The sequence below is a fragment of the Chionomys nivalis genome, chromosome 6 (assembly GCF_950005125.1).
Source record: "Chionomys nivalis chromosome 6, mChiNiv1.1, whole genome shotgun sequence".
NCBI classification, from domain to species: Eukaryota; Metazoa; Chordata; class Mammalia; order Rodentia; family Cricetidae; genus Chionomys; species Chionomys nivalis.
Window position 1 is genome coordinate 50321639 of NC_080091.1, and position 20187 is coordinate 50341825.

At 44.9% G+C, this 20187-nt stretch overlaps 1 protein-coding gene across 1 annotated transcript; it reads left to right on the forward strand.

Annotated features, from left to right (window-relative positions):
- The first annotated feature begins 831 nt into the window (after positions 1-831).
- On the forward strand, positions 832-19420 carry Lap3 (leucine aminopeptidase 3). The gene is made up of 13 exons (XM_057771815.1): positions 832-969; positions 2726-2841; positions 4393-4447; positions 4789-4894; positions 5877-6036; positions 7412-7576; positions 10420-10578; positions 11758-11882; positions 13180-13268; positions 14174-14276; positions 16312-16391; positions 17993-18102; positions 19021-19420. The coding sequence occupies exons 1-13, from the start codon at positions 868-870 to the stop codon at positions 19208-19210; spliced, it is 1560 nt and encodes a 519-aa protein (XP_057627798.1). The 5' UTR covers positions 832-867; the 3' UTR covers positions 19211-19420.
- Positions 19421-20187: the final 767 nt, after the last annotated feature.

Consider the following 20187-nt stretch of genomic DNA (forward strand, 5'->3'; position numbering starts at 1 on the left):
AAGTTTCTGACCATATCTTTAAAACAGGGGCTTTGGCGGTGGAGGGACAGGGGCACACAGGACAGGGACAATCATGGCCCACAGCCACAAGTGTCTATATAAAACGATCTTTAAAACAGGTTTTGTACTTTATGCCCCCAACTAGATAAAGAAGGATGGAATATGTGCTACCTTAAAGTACACCATCTGGGCATAAATACTTTGTGCTAAAGGCAATTTGAACAGTAGTAAACGCAAGAAGAGCCGTCTTTGGGTCTCCTAAACCCAAAGCAGGACTTAAAAACTCCCATATAAACTACGCTGTCTCCAAATACTATCACCAGAGGTGAGGAGTTAAGGAAGACAGAAATTTGCACAAACGAGCCTTGTTTAGAGCTAATCCTTATATTCTCTTAGGTTTTTTTCTTTTTTTACACTTAGTTATCTTCAGAACCAATTACCCTTCATTCAATAAAAGCACTTAGACCTAACCATTTTCAGGATCCTCATTTTTCTGTAAGGGCTTCAATGTACACACAAACTTGTTAAATAAAATTCACAAACTGCTATTAATCTGTCTTAATACCAATTTCTCAGGCTTCTGGCACTCGCAAGGGCAGACCCGCACGCCCCTGAGCCAGCAGAAACCACGCCTCACGTTGCCCGCCCCTCCCCAAATCACAGAAAGCCCCGCCCCATGGCTCTGCTGCCCCTCCCCCAAGGCGCGCTAGCGTGTCTCCGCCCAGTGGCCGGCAGCCCCGCCCCCGCACCTGTCCCGCTTTCCCAGGCGCGCGTCCGGACACTCCGGAGGTCCCGCCCCCAGGCGCGCGCCCGCCCTCTCGCCACGTGCTCTCTCTGGAGGGCGGCACCGTGGGCCGAGCCGAGAAGATGTTCCCGCTGCCTCTTCCGGCTGCCGCGCGAGTCGCGCTCCGACGCCTGGGAGTGAGACGTCTCTGGGATCGGGGTCTGTCCACCGCAGACATGACGAAGGTGAGTGGGGTCGGCTCGCCTGGGAGGCTGCGCGTGCTGCCTTGGCTCCGGGCGGCGGGGTGGCCAGGCTAGTCCAGGCCGCAGTGTGTAGGACGGACGCATCAAGTTGCACAATTGAGCGGAACAAAAAAAGTTCCCTAAATTTGCAGGGCGCCAGCCAGAACCCGGGCTGCAGCCAGGACGACCGGTGCTGCTTGCGGATGGCGCGCCCCTCTCCTCCTTCCTGGACAGTGCTGGGTTCTGATCTCCGATCAGAACCGCACGCTCCACCTAGCAGTCTTTACAGACTCGTCCATCAAACTGAGCTCCTAAAAATTACCCGCGCCTACTTCGTCGAGTCTTTGCCGAGACCCTAGAAAGGACAGCGGCAGGATTGTCCCAAAGTCAGCTAAGGTCCCTGAGTCACAGGGTCGGGACCCCTCCCCCTGCTGAAGTGAAATGTCAGGAAAGGCCCCAGGGGAGTAAGCTGTTGGATTGGGTTTCTGGAGAAAAGCAGTTTCTAGGGAAAAGGACTTTGTCCAGAGAGGTCATCTTGCAATTGAAAGAGCATCTTCGCCATCTAGTTGGGCTGTGAGAAATTATGAAGGCTACTTTTACACGTGAAGGAAGGATCTGGAAGGGTGCTGGCTCATCGGAATGAGTCTTGCTTTGAAGACCTGGTGAGGGAGGAATGTTCCAGGTGAGCACAGGTCCCCTTAATGTATCACAGATAGTGGGGCGGGGGAGTAGACGGACACCGGTCAGTACAGTTTCCAACCCTGTGATCGGTCTGGTCTGCTCAGTAACAATGAACAGTCGCAGCTTGGTCTCGTGAAACCCCGGGAACAAACAGTTTGGGGACAACTAGATCCTCGTAGTTACTGTGCCAAGGAAGCCAGATTTCTTGGGCAGAAAGATGAGGCACTGTGTGTCCCGAGTACTGGGGATTTTGGAAAGGGCTAAGGCCCGAAAGAGAAGGCATGCGCATTGTCGAAGTTTTACCACCCAGGCGCTAGTGTGTCAGAAACTAGGTTTTAGGGTTTTGGTCTTTTGTTGGTTTTTTGGCTTTTTTGTTTTTGTTTTCTGAGACGGGTTTCTGTTTAATCCTGGAACTTGCTCTGTAAACCAGGCTGGCCTTGAACTCAGAAGTTCACCTGGACTCTGCCTCCCAGTGCTGGGATTAAAGGCTGTGCCACCACCACCCAGCATGGGAAACAGTATTTTCAAAGTCTGGAATTGCCATGTGCAATCTAATGATGAGTAGTGGCTTTGCATCCTCTTTCAGATGTTTAGGGCCTGACAATTGTGAGGGAGATGAGAGGCCCCACCACTAAGTGCTTGAGAAGGCCCTGCAGAGTTGCATGTGTCCCCCCCACACCTGATTGACAGCTGCTTCCTAGACAGTGGGAGCAAATCTCAGGTTTTTGGAGCATTCACCTGACATTTCTGCAGGTACAGAGTCCTGCAGCCAACCCAATGACTGCCACAGTCAAAACACCAGGTCTTTAAAGGGATTGTAAATGTGAAACAGTGTATCAGAAACAAGTGACTTTCGTGTTTAGGGTAGGGCCCAATATTTCTCACACACCCCAGGTCCAGTCTGGCGCTGGCAGGGATTTCAGCTGCTGAAGTAGGGGCTGCTGCTGTCTGCCTCTGCTCTTGCCCCCTTGGGGAGGACACATTTTTAATGCAATTGTTTGCCCCTTCTAGAGTTTGGGCAGTCTTAGTCTTCTAAGGAATGCACTCTGACTGTATTCGTCTTTCTTAATTTTCTCAGGGTCTTGTTTTAGGAATTTATTCCAAAGACAAAGAAGATGACATACCCCAGTTTACAAGTGCAGGAGAGAGTTTTAATAAGTTGGTGGCTGGAAAGCTGAGAGAAATGTTGAACATGTAAGTACTACTATATTTGGGGTTCCTTTTGTGTGTGTGTTTGTTGATTTCTGAAACAGGGTCTCACAAGGTAGCTGTGACTGTCCTGGTCATCAAACTTGCAGAGATGCACCTGCCTCATTCTCTGGAGAGTGTGTGTGTGTGTGTGGGGGGGTGTATGTGTGTGGGTGTGTGTGTGCCGTGCCACGGGGTGGGGTTCCAGTTCTTAAAGATCCCAAGATTGACATAGATTCTTTTCAGAGTGTCATGTAAAGTTAGTGGGGCCCTGGCTAGCTGGATCTCTGAAAATGAAAGTGGGTTCTGGAAGAAGCTGGGCAATTGTCTCAGCGTGGGTGGGTCTCTAGTTCTGGGAAGTCATGTGATTTCTAGCCAGATCACAAACTTTTTATGAAGGATTGACAGGGATCCAGAAAGGAGCAGATTTCCTCAGCCCACTCCCTGGGCTTGGCTTTACAATCCCTGCTTTCCTGTCTGGTACCAGCCTCTAAAAGTGCCCCACCAGTTAACAACAGCCTAAGGTCCTGCCCCTTTATTGCCTGGCTGGACATTGATGGCCTTTCAAATGTTTAAGTATAAGAGGATTATCTGATTAGCAAGAAATTCAGTCTGTCTGAAGAGGGTCTGCCATCTGACCTCTCCTAGATTAGTGAGGTCTGGGAGGAAGTAGGGAAACTATAGAGTTGCTGGCCACGTTTGGCAGGAATAGAGCTACATAAGCCCCAACTACCTGCTACTCAGGTTATAGACTGTGTTAGAGGGTACCAGGTACCATCTGATTGTTTAGGACTTGTACTTCTGCTTAGTTGGTAGTCCTTCACATACACCTTAAATCATTAATCCAGAAGCTGAGCTGTTAAGAGTCCAGAGTGCTCTGGTCTTGCTGCAGGGTCACCATTGGCTACAGCCTGAGTCCCTGGCTACTGTGTGTGGAAATTGCCATGTCTGTCATCTGTCTCAGTAAACAGTATGTGGGAAACACTGGAGATGGTGCTGTCACGTCAGCTGCTTTGGTCACCACTCTGGTTTTCATCTTGGTGTTTTTATTAAAACTTTAATTACAAAGGTTTCCATTATTTAGTACAGTCACCATCCAGTGCTCAGATCCCCTTGCCCATCTATGGCATTGCTAAAATAAATAAATAAATAAAAGGCCTTGGCCACATTTGGTAGTCTAGGCTAAACCAGAACTCACTATGTCGTCCAGGTTGGCCTCCAACTCATGGCAGTCCTTCCTCAGCCTCCCAAGTTCTGGAATTACAGGCATGACCCACCACACCCGGCTTCCTTATTGTTGTTGTTGTTGTTGTCGTCTATTATTATTTATTATTATTATTGATGTTCCTGTCCTGTGTAACCTGGAAACTGACTCAGTACTTTCAGAGGTGGAAGTGCTGGGCTGCATCTGAGGAGCCTGGCCTGTGTGCATTCTGTGAAGCTGGAAGGGAAGCTCAGAACAGAAAGTTAGCAAGGGTGTCCTGCTGATGCTTAGGTCATTGACCATGAGACCAGCCCAGACCGTAATGTTGAAACAACCATTTCCTCTCGCTTCAGATCGGGACCTCCTCTGAAGGCAGGCAAAACTCGAACCTTCTATGGTCTACATGAGGTACGAAATGAAAGTCATGTTCATTTGGCAAAATCCATGTTGGACCTCCCCATGTATGCTCATTCGCGTCATACTAGAGCTCTTGTGTTTGATCGTACAGCTTCGTTCTTATATTGGGCGGAAGCACTGCGTATGCTTATGAAGAGAGTGGCTGTCTCCTCTAGCTTGTTCTCAGTGTGAAGGAAGACCACCACCACTCTGCCTGTCAAATCTGTTGTGCTCATTGGCAATCAGGGCTGCTCTTAGTGACTCTGTGACAGCCGCCTCCCTCTGGCATTCCCATCTGGTGAGGAGCTGTTTAAAGAGTTTGCAGTGGCTAACTGGCTGTGTTTGTGAACTAGGACTTTCCCAGTGTGGTGGTAGTCGGCCTTGGCAAGAGATCGGCTGGATTCGATGAGCAGGAGAACTGGAATGAAGGCAAAGAAAACATCAGAGCTGCTGTCGCAGGTTTGCTTGCTCTTTATGTTTGAAAGGCTGAAGGTTCTCAAGGGTCTGTTCCTTAAGACGGTCTTCCTTCCCTTTTCTGTCACTGCCTTCACCCTTACCCTGCTTACATGCTCGCATGCAATAGCTCAGCGAGTTCAGTTTAGATGAATATGTTGACCTTACCCAGCTAAAGAGGCTAGCTTATGACACTTTTAGTATTTCTGGTTTCTCTTGGGTGGTTTGCTACCATTTCTTCTTAAAACTGTATTCTGTCAGAAATTGTGATTTGTAGACAGTTTTCCATTTTGTAATGCAACTAGTGTTGCCCAGCTTTTAGGTAACATGGAATTGTTATATTTACAAATCAAAGAAAACAGGAGCAGAGTGTGGGCTACTTACTCATTGCTAGCGAAAGGCACAGGCCTGTCCCAGGTGGGTTGGGGGAACTGAGACTGAGGCCGTTGAGTCACTTTGTTGCTTAGCAGCGAGGAGAGCCTGTCCCACAGGACGACTGCCCCAAATGCACTTTGAGAAACACTCTGAGGCGGCGGTAATTTGTGTAACTAATCCTTGGCCCTGGATCTGTCACAGATGTTTATTAAGTTTACTTTCGGAGTTAAGTAGGCATTTCTAACTTTTATTTGAGAGTTTTTGCTGACACACTCTTATAAATGCTGTTAATGATGGTCCCTACTCAGTTGCTTGGGTGTAACTTCGGTGTCATCATTTCTTGGTCCCTTTAATCTGGCTGTTGGAAAGCTTTATCTGGAAACTCAGAAATGCTACTGGTAATATCCGCCTCTCTCTGAGGGTCTCTCCCCATTTATGAGGAGCTGTGCCTTTGACCTCTGCCCTCTCTGTGAGCACATAATGCACACTTTATGGAAGGGGAGATGAAAATTTAGAGCCAGAACCATCAATTGTCTGTTCTGTTCCCCGGCACTCCACCCCGTGCCTCTGCTGTGCGCTGACTCAGTTTTCTGTTTCTGCTGTCATTCTGAAGCGGGATGCAGGCAAGTTCAAGACCTGGAGCTGCCTTCAGTGGAGGTGGATCCCTGTGGAGATGCTCAGGCTGCTGCAGAAGGAGCTGTGCTTGGTCTCTATGAGTTTGATGACCTAAAGCAGAAAAAGAAGGTGGCTGTATCAGCGAAGCTCTACGGAAGGTGATGGAAGGAAATTGGGGTGTGGGTGGCTCTCCCAGGCATCTGACAGCCTGCCTGCTTCCAGTGTCCAACAGCACTGTGTGGCTTGTGTGTGTCCTTCTTAGTGTCTCGGCCCTCTTTACACTATGGTAATATCCCCAAGCTCTGCTCCTGACTCTTGCCATGTGTGTGATTTCCTCCGTGGCTCCTGAGAACACTCTGTACTTGCTGGTAACTAAGAAGCATTCGCAGTGTTGGCTCTTGCCCAGAAGGAAGAATGACTCGATAGAATATCCTAATGAGCTTTAATCCAAGCCCTCCCCATTGAACTCACCATCTACTAACATGCTGAATATTGGACCTATCTGGTTGACAGTGTTCCATCTTTGCCTTTGTGGTCCATGGTAGGAGATGCTTTCAGAAGATAACTGACCATAGTTATTCTGGTCCTGTTCTAGTTTTGAAGGGACAGGTCTCTGCTGTCAGTAACAGTGAGAGATCTTCAGTCCCAGGAGTCGTGAGGCTAGTGGGTTGCTCTTGGCATTGAACGGTGATAGTGTCGGTTAGAGAGTGGCCGGGAATGAAGGCTCTGCAGTCAACCTGCATTTGAATCCTGTCTCTGTCACTTCCTTGGGATAACCTCAGTTATTTCTTCATTTGTATAGGAGAGTTGTAATCCTGGTGTAGATTTTTGTGTTTGGGTAGAAGATCTCACTATATGTCCTTAGACTAGCCGTGAATTCACAGTGCCACAAATAGAGGCATGTGCCTTCATTCCTGACTGATATCATCATTTGTATGAAAACTGAAAAGACAAATATGTCAAGTGGGTAGCACGTGGTGAATGTTCTGAGGTGCCAGCTATTACTTGTCCATTTCCATGTTGCCCATATTAACTGCTGTCAAAGAACTAGGGCCATTCAGCATCACCTTACTGCGTTCTCTTGTAATGCTAATCCTCGTTGTCCGGTGGGCTGGGATTTAGAGCCTTTATCCAGGCACAGTGAGGCTGCAGAGCCTACAACTCCACATATGAGTGTTTGCTGCATGCTGGTCTCACAGTTAGGACTTGGGACTGATGTCTCTTTGTGGTGAACTGGGCTCTGGGTAGGAATCTACATAACCTTTGCGTATGCGTTTACAGCTGCGAATATCTGTGACTCTCCACCTAACACTTTTAATTATGCAGGGGAGATCCTTGAAGCTTGCTGCTTAGCCACATCTCACCTGCTTCTTCAGTGGGGCCTGTTTTCTTGCTCACAAAATGCTCTAGGACTTGTGCAATCATTCTTTGTTTGTAGTCTTGATTTTTTTTTTTTAAAGATAAGTGCCTCACTTAGCAGTAGAAAGGTCAATGCTCTTGATGTTGTTTGAGAGTAACTCTTTTCTTCCACAGTGGTGATCAGGAGGCTTGGGAGAAAGGGGTCCTCTTTGCTTCTGGACAGAACTTGGCCCGCCAGCTGATGGAGTCCCCAGCCAATGAGATGACACCAACCAAATTTGCTGAAATTATTGAAAAAAATATCAAAAGTGCCAGTAGTAAAGCAGAGGTCCATATCAGGTAATTTATGATTGTGTCATAGACTCAGGGGTTGTACAGCCAAAAGAGCAGTGTGTGCTGTTTGGTTTTAGATCAATCTGAGTCACTTTGGAAAAGGGAACCTCAACTGGGAAAAATGCCCCAACCAGATTGACCTGTGGATAAACCTGTGGTATATTTTCTTGATTGACAGTTGATGTGGGAGGGCCCACCTTACTGTGGTGGTGCCATCCCAGAGCTGGTGGTGCTGGGTTCTATAAGAAAGCAAAGTGAGCAAGCCATGGGGAGCAGGCAGTAAGCAGCAGCCCTCCATGGCTTCTGCATCAGCTCTTGCCTCCAGATGCCAGCCCTGCTTGAGTTCCTGCCCTGACTTTTCTCAGGGATGGACTACTACCTGGAAGTGTAAGCTGAAATAAAGTTCCTTCCCCAAGTTGCTTATGGCTGTGGTGTTTTATCTCAGCAACAGAAACCCTGACCAACACAAGTGAGATCCTAAAATTGAACTGTATTCAAAGGAGTAAATTGAAACCACTAGCAGCTATACACAAGGTCAGATAGAGTTACAGGGTTGCTCTGAGGGTTTTTCCCCTCTCTTTTAAGATGGTTTCACAACTTCATACTGTGTTGTGTGATTTTTTTTTTTTTATCCATTCTGTTGAGACATTCTTTGCTTACTATACAGTTCATTTCTCTTGAGCAAAGATTTGGGAGTTGAATTCCTAAGTCAAACGGTAACTGATTAACTTTTTCAAAATAATTTTTATTTTATGTGTATGGATATTTAGCCTGCATATATGTATGTGTACTATGTGCATACATTGTACACAAGAAGATCAGAAGAGGGTGCTGGATCCCCAGGAATTAGTGTTACAGGCAGTTATGAGCTATATGGGAGCTAGGAATTGGAAGGTCAGCCAGTATTCTTAACCACTGAGCCCTTTCTTCAGCCCTGGTTAACATTTAAGGAGCTTACATGTTTTGATGTGTTATCCTTTCTACATTTCTGTTTATGATGCAAGAGTGCAGAATGCTGACTGGGCATACAGTGAGAGCCGACCTGCCCATGACCTTGGCTACTTTGTGGGGTCACATTCCGAGGCCTCCCAATGCTTGTCAGTGCTGGGTGATAGGACTTGAAGTACAATTCCTCTGGTTTCCATTTCCCTTTTGAGAATTCTCTGCAATCTGTTAAACACCCAAGTTTGAGCTATTGGGGCTTCTGATTAAAATAAATTAACAGATACTTGTTTTACTTCATTTTCAAAATTATTTTTCAAGACATTTTTTTCATTTAAGGGGATTCTTCAGTACTTAATTGTGATTAGAGTTTTTTGTTACTGTTTTTGCTTTGTTTTGTTTTAAGGAAAGTCCCTGTTTAGACAGAATGAAGAAAAAAATAATGTGTAGAAAACCCAGATTGAGAGCTTGCTAGGATGCCCTGAGTAATTCCCATGTGTTAAGTCTGTATCTGTGGGTGGGCTCTGTGGCCATGTCCTGTCTCGGAGGAAGGGATGCCAGTGCTCTGCTGTGTCAGCGAGTAGTGGTGATGATGCAGGTCAGGGAATGCATAAGATTTGCAGGTAGCGGCAGGTGCTGCAGGAGCAGGATGAGGGCTGGGAGTGAAAGTGGAGCCCAGCAGAGTCCTAAAAGTCACTTTAAATGTTACCAGACCAGGCTTCAGGTAAGGTGTGCAGTAGTCTTGGAAACAGCAAGGTGTGTGGGTGAGCAGAGGGGAGAAGAGTTCAGATAGAGACCAGCATAATGTATGGGTGGCCTGTGACTTATGCTATGATGTGGCTGTACCACACCCCATTCAGGGTAGGTGGGTCTGCATCAAAGAAATACAGTTTTTCCAGAGGGCAAGGCAGCAATAAAACACCAAGTACCAAGCTTGGGATTGGGAATGCCTATAGGGTACAGCCGTGTTTCTTTTGATGAGATTTCTGTGTCTGGTTTCCCTTTGAAATAACGATGGCAATTTTAGTGTAATAGTCTGACTTAAGGGGTGGTCAGGTGCTCGAGTAGTTCTTGGATCTGGCTAATGTTTGTCTGGAAGTACAGATTTAGTTATTGTGGCTAGAAATCAATACGGAACTCTTATTCCTTACCCTAGAAAGAATAGCAATATGGCTTCTGTGTTCTAGTTTGCACTGAGGTGGAAGTTCATGTTACCTGCACTGAGCCTGTGTTTATTGAGAACTAAGTAGTTTTCCATTCGCAGACATCTCAAATTGCACTTGGAGCTATGAGCAGTGGTGTGCCAGCATTGAAAGACTGCAAAGATACAGGATATTTTACTCCTGTTGATACAGGATAGCTTTGTTTAGTTTTGTGGGTTTATTTTGTGTGTGTGCCATTATTAGTAAAACAGAAATAAAACTAGATGCCTTAACAATCTTTAACTTCCCCTTTATAGACCCAGCCTTGCTAACTTCATTTTCAAATTAAAACCAGAAATACCTGAGTAGATTGAGGAGGACTGTTATTTATTGACTAAACACTCTGTTACCTAATACTGTATTAGTTACCACGAACACGTTCTCAGAGTAGTTGTGTAATCCCTGGTAGGGGAGGGCCTGATCTCATTTTACAGTTGAAGTGTCCTGAGTCAAGCCTTCTGCCTGTGAGTAGACAGAAGCAAACAATAGGCTGTGATCACTGGCACCTTCAGCCAGTATCCAGTGGGGATGGAGCTCCTGGCCTGTGCATACTAAGCAGGTACCCTACTTCTGAGTGTACCAGGTCCTGTTCAGAATTTGGATAATTTGTGTGTTGTACTTTTTTTTAGCATTTTGTTGAAATTTTTCTAAATTGTTTTGGAATATGTAATTGTATCACTCCTTTTCCCTTTTTCTGCACTGTAGACCCAAGTCTTGGATAGAGAAACAAGAAATGGGCTCGTTTCTAAGTGTGGCCAAGGGGTCCGAAGAACCACCAGTCTTCTTGGAAATACACTACACAGGCAGTCCCAATGCAACTGAAGCTCCCCTGGTGTTTGTGGGAAAGGGAATTACCTTTGACAGGTACTTCGTGGGGGTGTCTGCGCGCTCTATTTTAGAGAATGCTATGTGTGTATAGTGTGATTCATAAGTAAGATGGGGTTTGATCGGGTCTTACGCCTTATAGTAAATATATCATGCTGCTGATTTTTAATTGCAGTACTTTTATATGCCAAAAATAATCAGGAATTTTATAGATCATGGTCCTGCTCTTAGCCCTGTGAGCTTTTGTGACCAACAGGTTAGGAAACCACAATTCAGAAGTTATTTGTTTAAAGTCATACCATTTGGGGTTGGGGAGGTGGCTCCGTTGGGAAAGTGCTTGGCATGCCCACACACATGCTGGCATGCATTGCACAGATATACATGCACATCACACATAGATACCTTCCTTATGCTTCTTCCATTCAGTAGCCGTCTACCACCAGCAGGTGTCAGAACTATTCCCTTTCTGTCCTGTGTGCTTGAGAGGAGCTTGTCAGCTTTCCTTAATAGTTTATGACCTTTGGATTTCATGGGCTAATCAAATCAAAAAGGTTTTTTTTTTTTTTTTTTTTTTTTCTGAAAGACAATCTTTGTGGGTATCAGATGTTACTGATAGGAAGCAGACAGAGATGGATCTTAGGTGGATTGGTAGTATATGGTGATGTTTCCAGTGGCACCTGGTCAAGTTTCATCCACATAGAAATAAAAGGACCTGCCTCACTTATCCATATTTCTGAAAGTATTTTTTGTCTTTATAAAGGCTACAGAAGAAGTAATTCAGATTACAAGTTTAGAAATTTGACTATGAGTGGTGCTTTTGTGTGGTAGTGAACTCTGAGTTTCTATAGGAGTTTGCTTTGGTTTGTTTTGAGACAGTCTCACTACATTACCCAATCTGGCCTCAGTTGAAATCCTGCTTTAGCCTCCGGAATTCTGGGATTGGAGGCATACAGCACCACATGGATGACTTTTTTTTTTTTTTTTAACATTTTACTTATTTATTATGCATGGTATGTATGCACGTGGGGACCCAAGTACCACAGCAGTCTTATGGAAGTCAGAGGAAACTGTTCTCTCCTTCCAGCATGTGGGTCAGGAGATCAAACACAGGTCATCACACTTGGCATCTCACTGACCGTGTCTCTGGTTTTAAGAAAGTGATTCGGGCTTTCAGCTTCGCGATCACTATTGCTGCACGCTATCTCCTCTTCCACACAGTGGCGGTATCTCCATCAAGCCTTCTGCAAACATGGACCTCATGCGGGCCGACATGGGAGGAGCTGCAACAATCTGCTCGGCCATTGTGTCTGCCGCGAAGCTCAATCTGCCCATTAATATCATAGGTAAGTAGGATACGGGTTGTTGCTTTGTGAAGTGCTTCCAAAGTCTAGTCTCATGGTGGAACTGAAGCATCAAACCATTTCCTTCCTTCTAAAAAGACCAGAAGGCATTTTTTAAGCAGCTTTTCATCAAGCGGAAGCTGTTTGGCTGAAATAAATATTTTCTGTCTGAGGTGACTGGGCTAAATGTGTTTTGCAGCCAGCAGGCTGAAACTTGTATTGATTTGTTTTACTTAGGCAAAAGTGGTTAGCCATCAAGAACACATATGTCACATTTGTACTTTACTCCAGCAAGAAAAACTAAATCGCTGGAGTGGAGGGCGTCATCTTTATCACCCCTGGCTTATTTACTGACGGCCTCCCAGGACTGTGGTCGATTAGTTTCCTGACACAGAATAAGCAGTTAGTATGCAGGGTCTCCTGGCATTGCACATGCAAACCTCCAGAAGCAGTGCTGGGAGTTTATAGCATTGTTAATACCAAGGTTAAAAGGAAGAGAGAATTGGGTTTCATCCCTTGTGTGAGGAAGGTAAAATGGTACTTTAAACCCTTCTGACCAGAACTGTTACTGGAAATCAAGATGCTGACATGTTTCTACCTCTGAGTATTTTTAACATGTCCCCTAAGCAAAAGCACATTCTATGTAATGATAATAGTTACATTTCAAAAGGATCTATACAGTAACCTAATAAGTTTCCCAATAGTCCAAAAAAAGGCCATTTTGTTTATATTTGGTATTTTCTATTATGTGTGTTTATGTGTGTCAGTGTGTGGTTCTGTGTACATGTAAATTCAGTTGCCCATGGAGGCCAGAAGATTGCATCAGAGCCTCTGAAACTGGAGCCTCAGGCTGGGTGCTGGAAATCAACTCAGGTCCTCTGAAAGAGCAGTATGCACTCTTAACCCAAGCCATCTCTCCAGGCCCCTTACTTAGTTTTAAAGTCTGATCCCTAGCAAAGATAGCACATTGCGTTTGGTTGCCAGGTTCCTTTTCTTTTCCTGCCAAGAGCCCCATTCCTTCTCCTTTCTTCCCTTCATGACACTGGCAGTTTGAAAGGTCCAGGCAGTGCTGGTGTTCTGTAATTTGCATTTATTTCTTCTGGATTAGAATCAGTTAGACCATGCTACACATGTCCCTGCTGACCTCAGTTGTGCCATTGGTAATACCAAGTTTTGTCACTTCTGAAAATGAAGCCTGTATCTGGTATGCTTTTGATGGCTCTCCGGCATCCTCCTGACCTATAGGATAGCATTTTTGAATCAAGCGCGTCTCATGTTCCTTTTTATGTTTTATCAATAGGTTTGGCCCCTCTTTGTGAAAATATGCCTAGCGGCAAGGCCAACAAACCAGGGGACGTCGTCAGAGCCAGGAACGGGAAGACCATCCAGGTTCGTGAGGGGACAACAGAGCATGCCATCTGTTACCACCCAGCTGCAGCGTGCCATGGGTTAGGACCCCAGCTGCACTTTGGGCCAGGGTTCTGCTTTTAGTGCTGAGAACCTTTCATGCAAAGTACCATTAGTTTTGATGGAAACTTTTGAGTATTTTTCCTTCCGTGTTGTATCTCCCACTAATAGTGTTTTGCATACGAATCACGGATATTTGGCCTTGGCCTGTAGAGCATGACACACCAGTAAAGCATGGGCTGTTTTCTAGTTACTTGTGCCTTCATGAACTTTTTCCTCATGTTTCAATTGGACAGCACAGCCCTTCACTTTGACTCTTTTCTCTGGCATCTGTGGAGTACAACTTTAATACACAGACACTGCTCAGGACCCTGGGGTCACTGTGGAAGAAAGGGAACTGGGCTAGAACTGTACACACAGACACTGCTCAGGACCCTAGGCCTTACTGGAGGAATGGAATAGAGTAGAAAGGTTGCCCAAGTTTTAGGAGTTTTCCAGGCTGCCATTCAGTTTTAACTCCCTTAAGGATTTTGTTTTGTTTGGTGCTTTGAGAGGGAAACTGGGGTCTCAGGCGTGCTGCATGCTCAGCCTGTTGCTCTTTTAGCTATCTCCTTCCAGTTTTCCTCTTGTTAACAGCATCTGCCATTAAAATGGACCAGACAGTCCCTACTTTTTCAGTGTGGTGTCATCAGCTAGGGCAGGACTGCCTGCATGGCCGTCAGGTTAGATATGTTCCTGCTGTGGCTGAAATACAAGTGACTTTGTACTATCTCGTGACAGATACCACCCTGCCCTCTTCCTACTTTGAGATCAAGAGCTATTGTGTCTGGGTTTCATATCCAGTTCTCAGATTGTCTGACACTTTCTCTTCTTGACCTTCTCTGCAGGTGGATAACACAGATGCTGAAGGGAGGCTCATCCTGGCCGATGCACTCTGTTACGCGCACACCTTCAATCCCAAGGTCATCATCAATGCTGCCACCTTGACAGGTCAGTCCCCATCTTCCCTGTCATGTCTGTAGGAAATCTTGTGTGCAGTGCACACACTGTACTCGGGGCGTTCCTTCACCAAAGAAACTGCCTCTGTGTTACAACACGTTCTCAGTATTCGTTCTGTTGCCTTAAAGCATTCCAGAGTTACTAAAAAAGGGATTATTTTTGTCTTGTGCACATATGCCACAGTGCGTGTGTGGAGGTCAGAAGATACCTTGTGTGATTTGGTCTCCCTCCACCATGTGGGTGTTAGAATCAGTTAGGTTGTCAGGCTTGGGATCAAGCACTAAACCATCTTTCTGATTCTCCAGTAGTAGCTTAACAACTGGGTCAAATCAACTAAGCCAGATTTAAAAGAGAGTAACAGGGATGGGCTTTTGTTGTTGTTGTTATGACTGCCATCTTCTACAGATCTGAAAACATAATATGTTTAAAAATCAGTGGCATTTTTAATATACTAATCAATATATCTGATATCCAGTCAGCTTTTTAAACTTTGATTTCATATTGTTAAGAAATAAAAATATTGTGGGGGTGACAAGGTCTTTGTTTAATGGGCACACAGTAGCGTGACCAGTGTGCCAAGAAAACCCTGACTTTGGACCAGCATGGGTGTAATACTGCTTACTGACCACAGCCTCCAGGGAGCTCCTGGCCCCCAGAGTCAGTACGTGAGGGCAGTTCTGATTGCCTCACAGTTGTTAGGGCTGGAAGGAGCTCCAGGCTCCTCTGGCAGGCCTGACGTAGAGGCTCTGTAGACAATTGGAGAGGTGGACGGTGGCTTGTTGCACGATTCCAAAACTCAAAACGTCCTCCAAAATCTCTCACTAGGAATCTGTCTGTTCTTCAAGATTAAAATTCAGGGCATTTGGACCTTTTGTTTTCATCTCCCTGAGTCCTGGAAGCCTTTACTAGAGCAAAAGTCATTTCCTGTTCCTCTCATATGTGCACAGTTGTTTACTAAGAGTTCCTTTTTGTTTCTAATTTTTTGGAATTCTGCCCTTTGTAATTAAGTTTTAAATTTGGCATACAGAGATATAGTTTCATTATGGCAGTTTCATAAATGTTTTTAAGTAGGCATTATATTATTTGTGTAGCTTTTGTTCTCCCTATTCAGTACCTAAAATATTGAGGACAAATGAATATTATCAAAACCGACCAAGTTTAAAAACAAGGCATTAAAATGATTGACTAAGGGGACTGGAGAGATGGCCCAGAGGTTAAGAACACTGGCTCCTCTTCCAGAAATCCTGAGTTCAATTCCCAGCAACCATATGGTGACTCACAGCCATCTGTAATTTGATCAGGTTCCCTCTTCTGGCATGCAGACAGAATACTGTATACATAATAAATAAATTTAAAAAATTAAAAACTATCTTTAAAAAAATGATTGACAGCCGGGCGATGGTGGCGCACGCCTTTAATCCCAGCACTTGGGAGGCAGAGGCAGGCGGATCTCTGTGAGTTCGAGACCAGCCTGGTCTACAGAGCTAGTTCCAGGACAGGCTCCAAAGCCACAGAGAAACCCTGTCTCGAAAAACCAAAAAAAAAAAAAAAAAAAGATTGACTAAAATGTGGCACACGTGTCCCACATAGATGCCTCATAGGCATCAAATAATTACTATCTGTTATAGTATCTGATATATACAGTTGATGCCAAGTGAATGACAGTCACACATGCTCCTGCTGTGTGCAAGGACTGTGGAGGTAGCTGAGGATATAGGGTATAGGGTAAGGCCATATTCTTAGCTGTTTAGAACTCTAGAAAGTACTATCAGCAATAAGTGACATTTACCCTGGGATGGGATTGTTCATGATAATTGATATCATTTCCTTTTCTGAATTTTCTACAATAAAGGGGAATTCTAGTTTGTGAGGTGTAACTAGCTATAGAAGTGACAGTTTCCCAAGCCTATTTACATTTTGTATGAAGGAGCCATTAATAGACTTAGAGACCACAGTTGTGGTCTAAGTAACAGGAACCTCCTGGCCTCGAGAGATGGGTCCTGACCCGAGGGACTGTTTCTTCCAGGTGCCATGGACATAGCCCTGGGATCAGGTGCCACCGGAGTCTTTACCAATTCATCCTGGCTATGGAACAAACTCTTTGAGGTAAGCCTGTATACCCATAAGTTATAAAGATAATAATTTTTGTGGTCTTTGAATAATAAGCTTGTTCAAGCTGTGTGCTAAAGTGATTTTCTTCCTGTTGGGTTGCCTTTGAATTGGAAATAGGTCATAGCAGTAAACTTGATTTGGGTTTTCTCAAGATATTCTTAAATTATGGATATGACATCACTTCCCTGTCCTTGTAACCTCAGAATGATGTTAAAATTACTGACAAATTACATGGCCGTGACTGAAGTGCAGAGTATAAGGCCAGCTTTGTGAAAGAGTGGCCTTCCAATGGGTGTGTGGGGGTTCAGCATTGTAAACATGACTCTCCTGCTGAGTGAGTCAGGGATGAGGGGTCCCTTCACTGCTGCACTCTGTGCCCTTCCCATCATCCTCCATCCTTACATTTCCTGCCACTCACTACCAATACCAGTGGTGACCTAGCCTAGTCCGTTTCTAGTCACAGGTGGCAGTGATCTCTTGGTGACTCTGGTCCTTGATTTCTGTGACCATCTTTTCTTTTGGCTCGTTTGTGTGTCTGTCCTGCTTTGCCTTTTTTGCTAGCTGTTTGCTTTATCCTCTTTGGACACTGTTTAGTTCCTGTCCTGATGCATGCCCAGAGTCCTCATGATAAAACTTGTCTGTTCTGCGGCTGCTAATAGCTGTGTCCCCAGTGCTCCATGGGGCTGTTTGGCGGCTCCAGGCAGCTCATGTATCCTTTCACAGGCTGGTAATGGCAGCTTACCAGGGGAGTAGGCACACGATCCATGAATACATTATGAGGTTTGTTTGAGCTCCTGGATCTATTTCTCACTTGATCATGCTTCCCCCTTCTCTGTCTGTTTATGAAGTTCACACTCAGCCTCTGCATTAGCCAAGCTGTTGGCCTAAGGCTGAGCCAGGAACCTCTCCTGGCCTCTCGCACTACCCAGTGTCCCTCTGTCATCATGGTACACACAGCGTTTGAGTTTTTCAGGTCATTTATTTTCCTGATTAAAATGATTTATTCACAGGCATACTTAAAACAACAATCAGCAGCCCAGAGGTAGCTGATCCATTTGAAATATACTTAGGTCCTAAAATAAAATAACAGGTTCTACTCCTCCTTTTTGGCCTTTTATTCTGAGACTTTACTTTTGACTTCTGAAAATGAGTAAAGTCTGCTTGCCTAGCTCTGCTTAACCTGGTCCTTTTGATGGCAGCGGTGTTAGTACTGTGGCTCAGTGGTGACCTAGAACTCAGTTAGTATAAGCAAATGAGTAAGAGGCCAGGCACGGCATAGTGATCTCATCTTGTCTCTGGTTTTCAGTAATGGAGGCCTAACATGCATGTCTCCAGCAGACCAAGGTAACCGGGCTCTTCAGAGTATTCTACCCTAATTAAACCCACAAAGCCTACAGCTTCAAACTGAGACTTTACTAAATGTCCTACCGATGCATGGATTATTTTACAGTGTCCCTATTTCCTAATTCTGAAATGAATCTTTTGGTGACCTAATGCACTCTTAGACGTGACTCTCACAGCCCTGCTTTGCAGGTCTTTCCTCCATGCATCCAGCTAGAGTGTCTGCCCTTACACTGTCACATTGTCTTCTCCAGGCCAGCATAGAGACTGGGGACCGAGTCTGGAGGATGCCTCTCTTTGAGCATTATACAAGACAGGTCATAGATTGCCAGCTCGCTGATGTCAATAACATTGGAAAATACAGGTATGTCAAATGATCTGTCTCTTTCCAGTCATCCTGGGTTTCCAAACTACGCTTTAGTCTCATCCTTTTCACAGAATATTCTAACACTAACCAGTTTGCTTTTGGTGGAGTGCTTCTAAGCTTTCTGAGGTGTTAAATTTTGAAAATACTTCTCTAGCAGTTCTCTTAATGTTAGAAATTTTGAAATCTAAAAGTTACTTTAAGCAAGTGATAAGACAAGGTGATGGGAACTGTAGGAATTCATTACACAGAAAAGTAATCTAGAATTTGGCATTTATCCTAGAAAGCCATATCTAAAAATAAATATTCTGGAAGTGATTTCTCGGTTAATTTCTTTTTTTTTTTTTTCTAAATATTTATTTATTATGTATACAATATTCTATCTGCTGGCCAGAAGAGGGCACCAGACCTCATTACAGATGGTTGTGAGCCACCATGTGGTTGCTGGCATTGACCTCAAGACCTTTGGAAGAGCAGGCAATACTCTCAACCTCTGAGCCATCTCTCCAGCCCTCAGTTAATTTCTTAATAGATTACATGAGCTTAAGTTTTCCTCTTTTTTATTTCATTTTATTTTATTTTGGTTTTTCCAGACAGGATTTTTCTGTGTGTCTCTGGATGTTCTGGATTAACTTTTCCTCTTTAGTAGTAGAGCCTAGCCAGCAAAAATGTACTATTATTTTTAAAAGGCATATATTGGGTGTGGGGTGATGTGTGTGCCATGGCCCTGTAGCATGTATGTGGAGGTTAAAGGACAACCTTGTGGACCAGGTTCCCTCGGTCCACATGTATGCCAGCTCCAGAGTGGGGTTCAGGCTGTGAGGCTTGTACATCATGCACCCTATGCCAGCCATCCCACTGGCTCCAAAAGCAGCTTGATGAAATGCTCCGTGCACTATGATGTGCCTTTCTCTTCAGATCTGCAGGTGCGTGCACAGCCGCGGCCTTCCTGCGGGAGTTTGTGACACATTCAAAGTGGGCGCATTTGGACATAGCCGGTGTAATGACCAACAAGGACGAGGTTCCGTACCTGCGGAAGGGCATGAGTGGGCGGCCCACGAGGACCCTGATTGAGTTCTTACTTCGCTTCAGTAAAGACAGTTCTTAGTTCAAACACTCAGAAATTCCTCCATGTGTCTTAAAATGGATATTTGGGCTTCAAAATATTTTTGAATGAATGAAAATCTTTTAAAGACAAAAATGAATGTTGTTCTTTTATTTTTATTTTCAAAATTATTTTAGTATGCTTCAGTCATGAAAATCTAAATTTTATATGTATGAATATAGGCCCTTTAGATTAATAAAACATCTTATAATAGTATGTATTTTCAAGCCATATTTACTGTTTTACAAGACAAGCTCCTTTTTCCAGTTTATTTGTAGTTTCTTTTCTTTCCTTCACCTCTATTGGAAGTTTGATTCAGCAGTTAAGCTGGGGGCGCTGGGGTGTCCCATGTGGTTCACCTAAGGCCTCAGTGTAGGCTGGATCGTCCCCAAGCTTCGCACGTTTTCCTTCTTTGGCAGCATACCCAAAGGCGGCTCTCGTGAGGAGAGAGACTGGCTGGCTGGATGCCTACAGGCTGGCTGTTCCCATGACAAAGTGTCGTCTCTTACTAAGACAGGACCCTTCCTCTCTCTGAAGTGGGAACGTAGGAATGTCCCCAGTGGCAGCACCCACACTTCTTTCCCCTTGCGGTTCATACTTCAGTTTTAATTCATCTGGCTTAGCTCTGATTCATATTTGACATTGTAAAAGCTGTTGGCATCTTCCATCTGCCAAGTTCCCATTAAATATCCAATCTGCTGGCTCTCAGTATGCTTTCACCCTCTCTTTGGACAGTAGGTCCTTCATTTTCTCCACATTATTGATTTTACCTGAAAAGGTGTTTTATTTCACCATCCTTCTGTTCCAGCACGGCAGACAACTGCTCCTGCTGTTGAGATTCAGTTTGAGACCCTCTCATCCTGAGCAGTGTGGAGGTCTGTGACGCATTCTGCCCTCTACGCTCTGCTGGGTGCATTTTGCCTTTCCAGTGACTGATCCTGACTTTCATGAGGTTGAGCTTGTGTTCCATTGCCACCTTC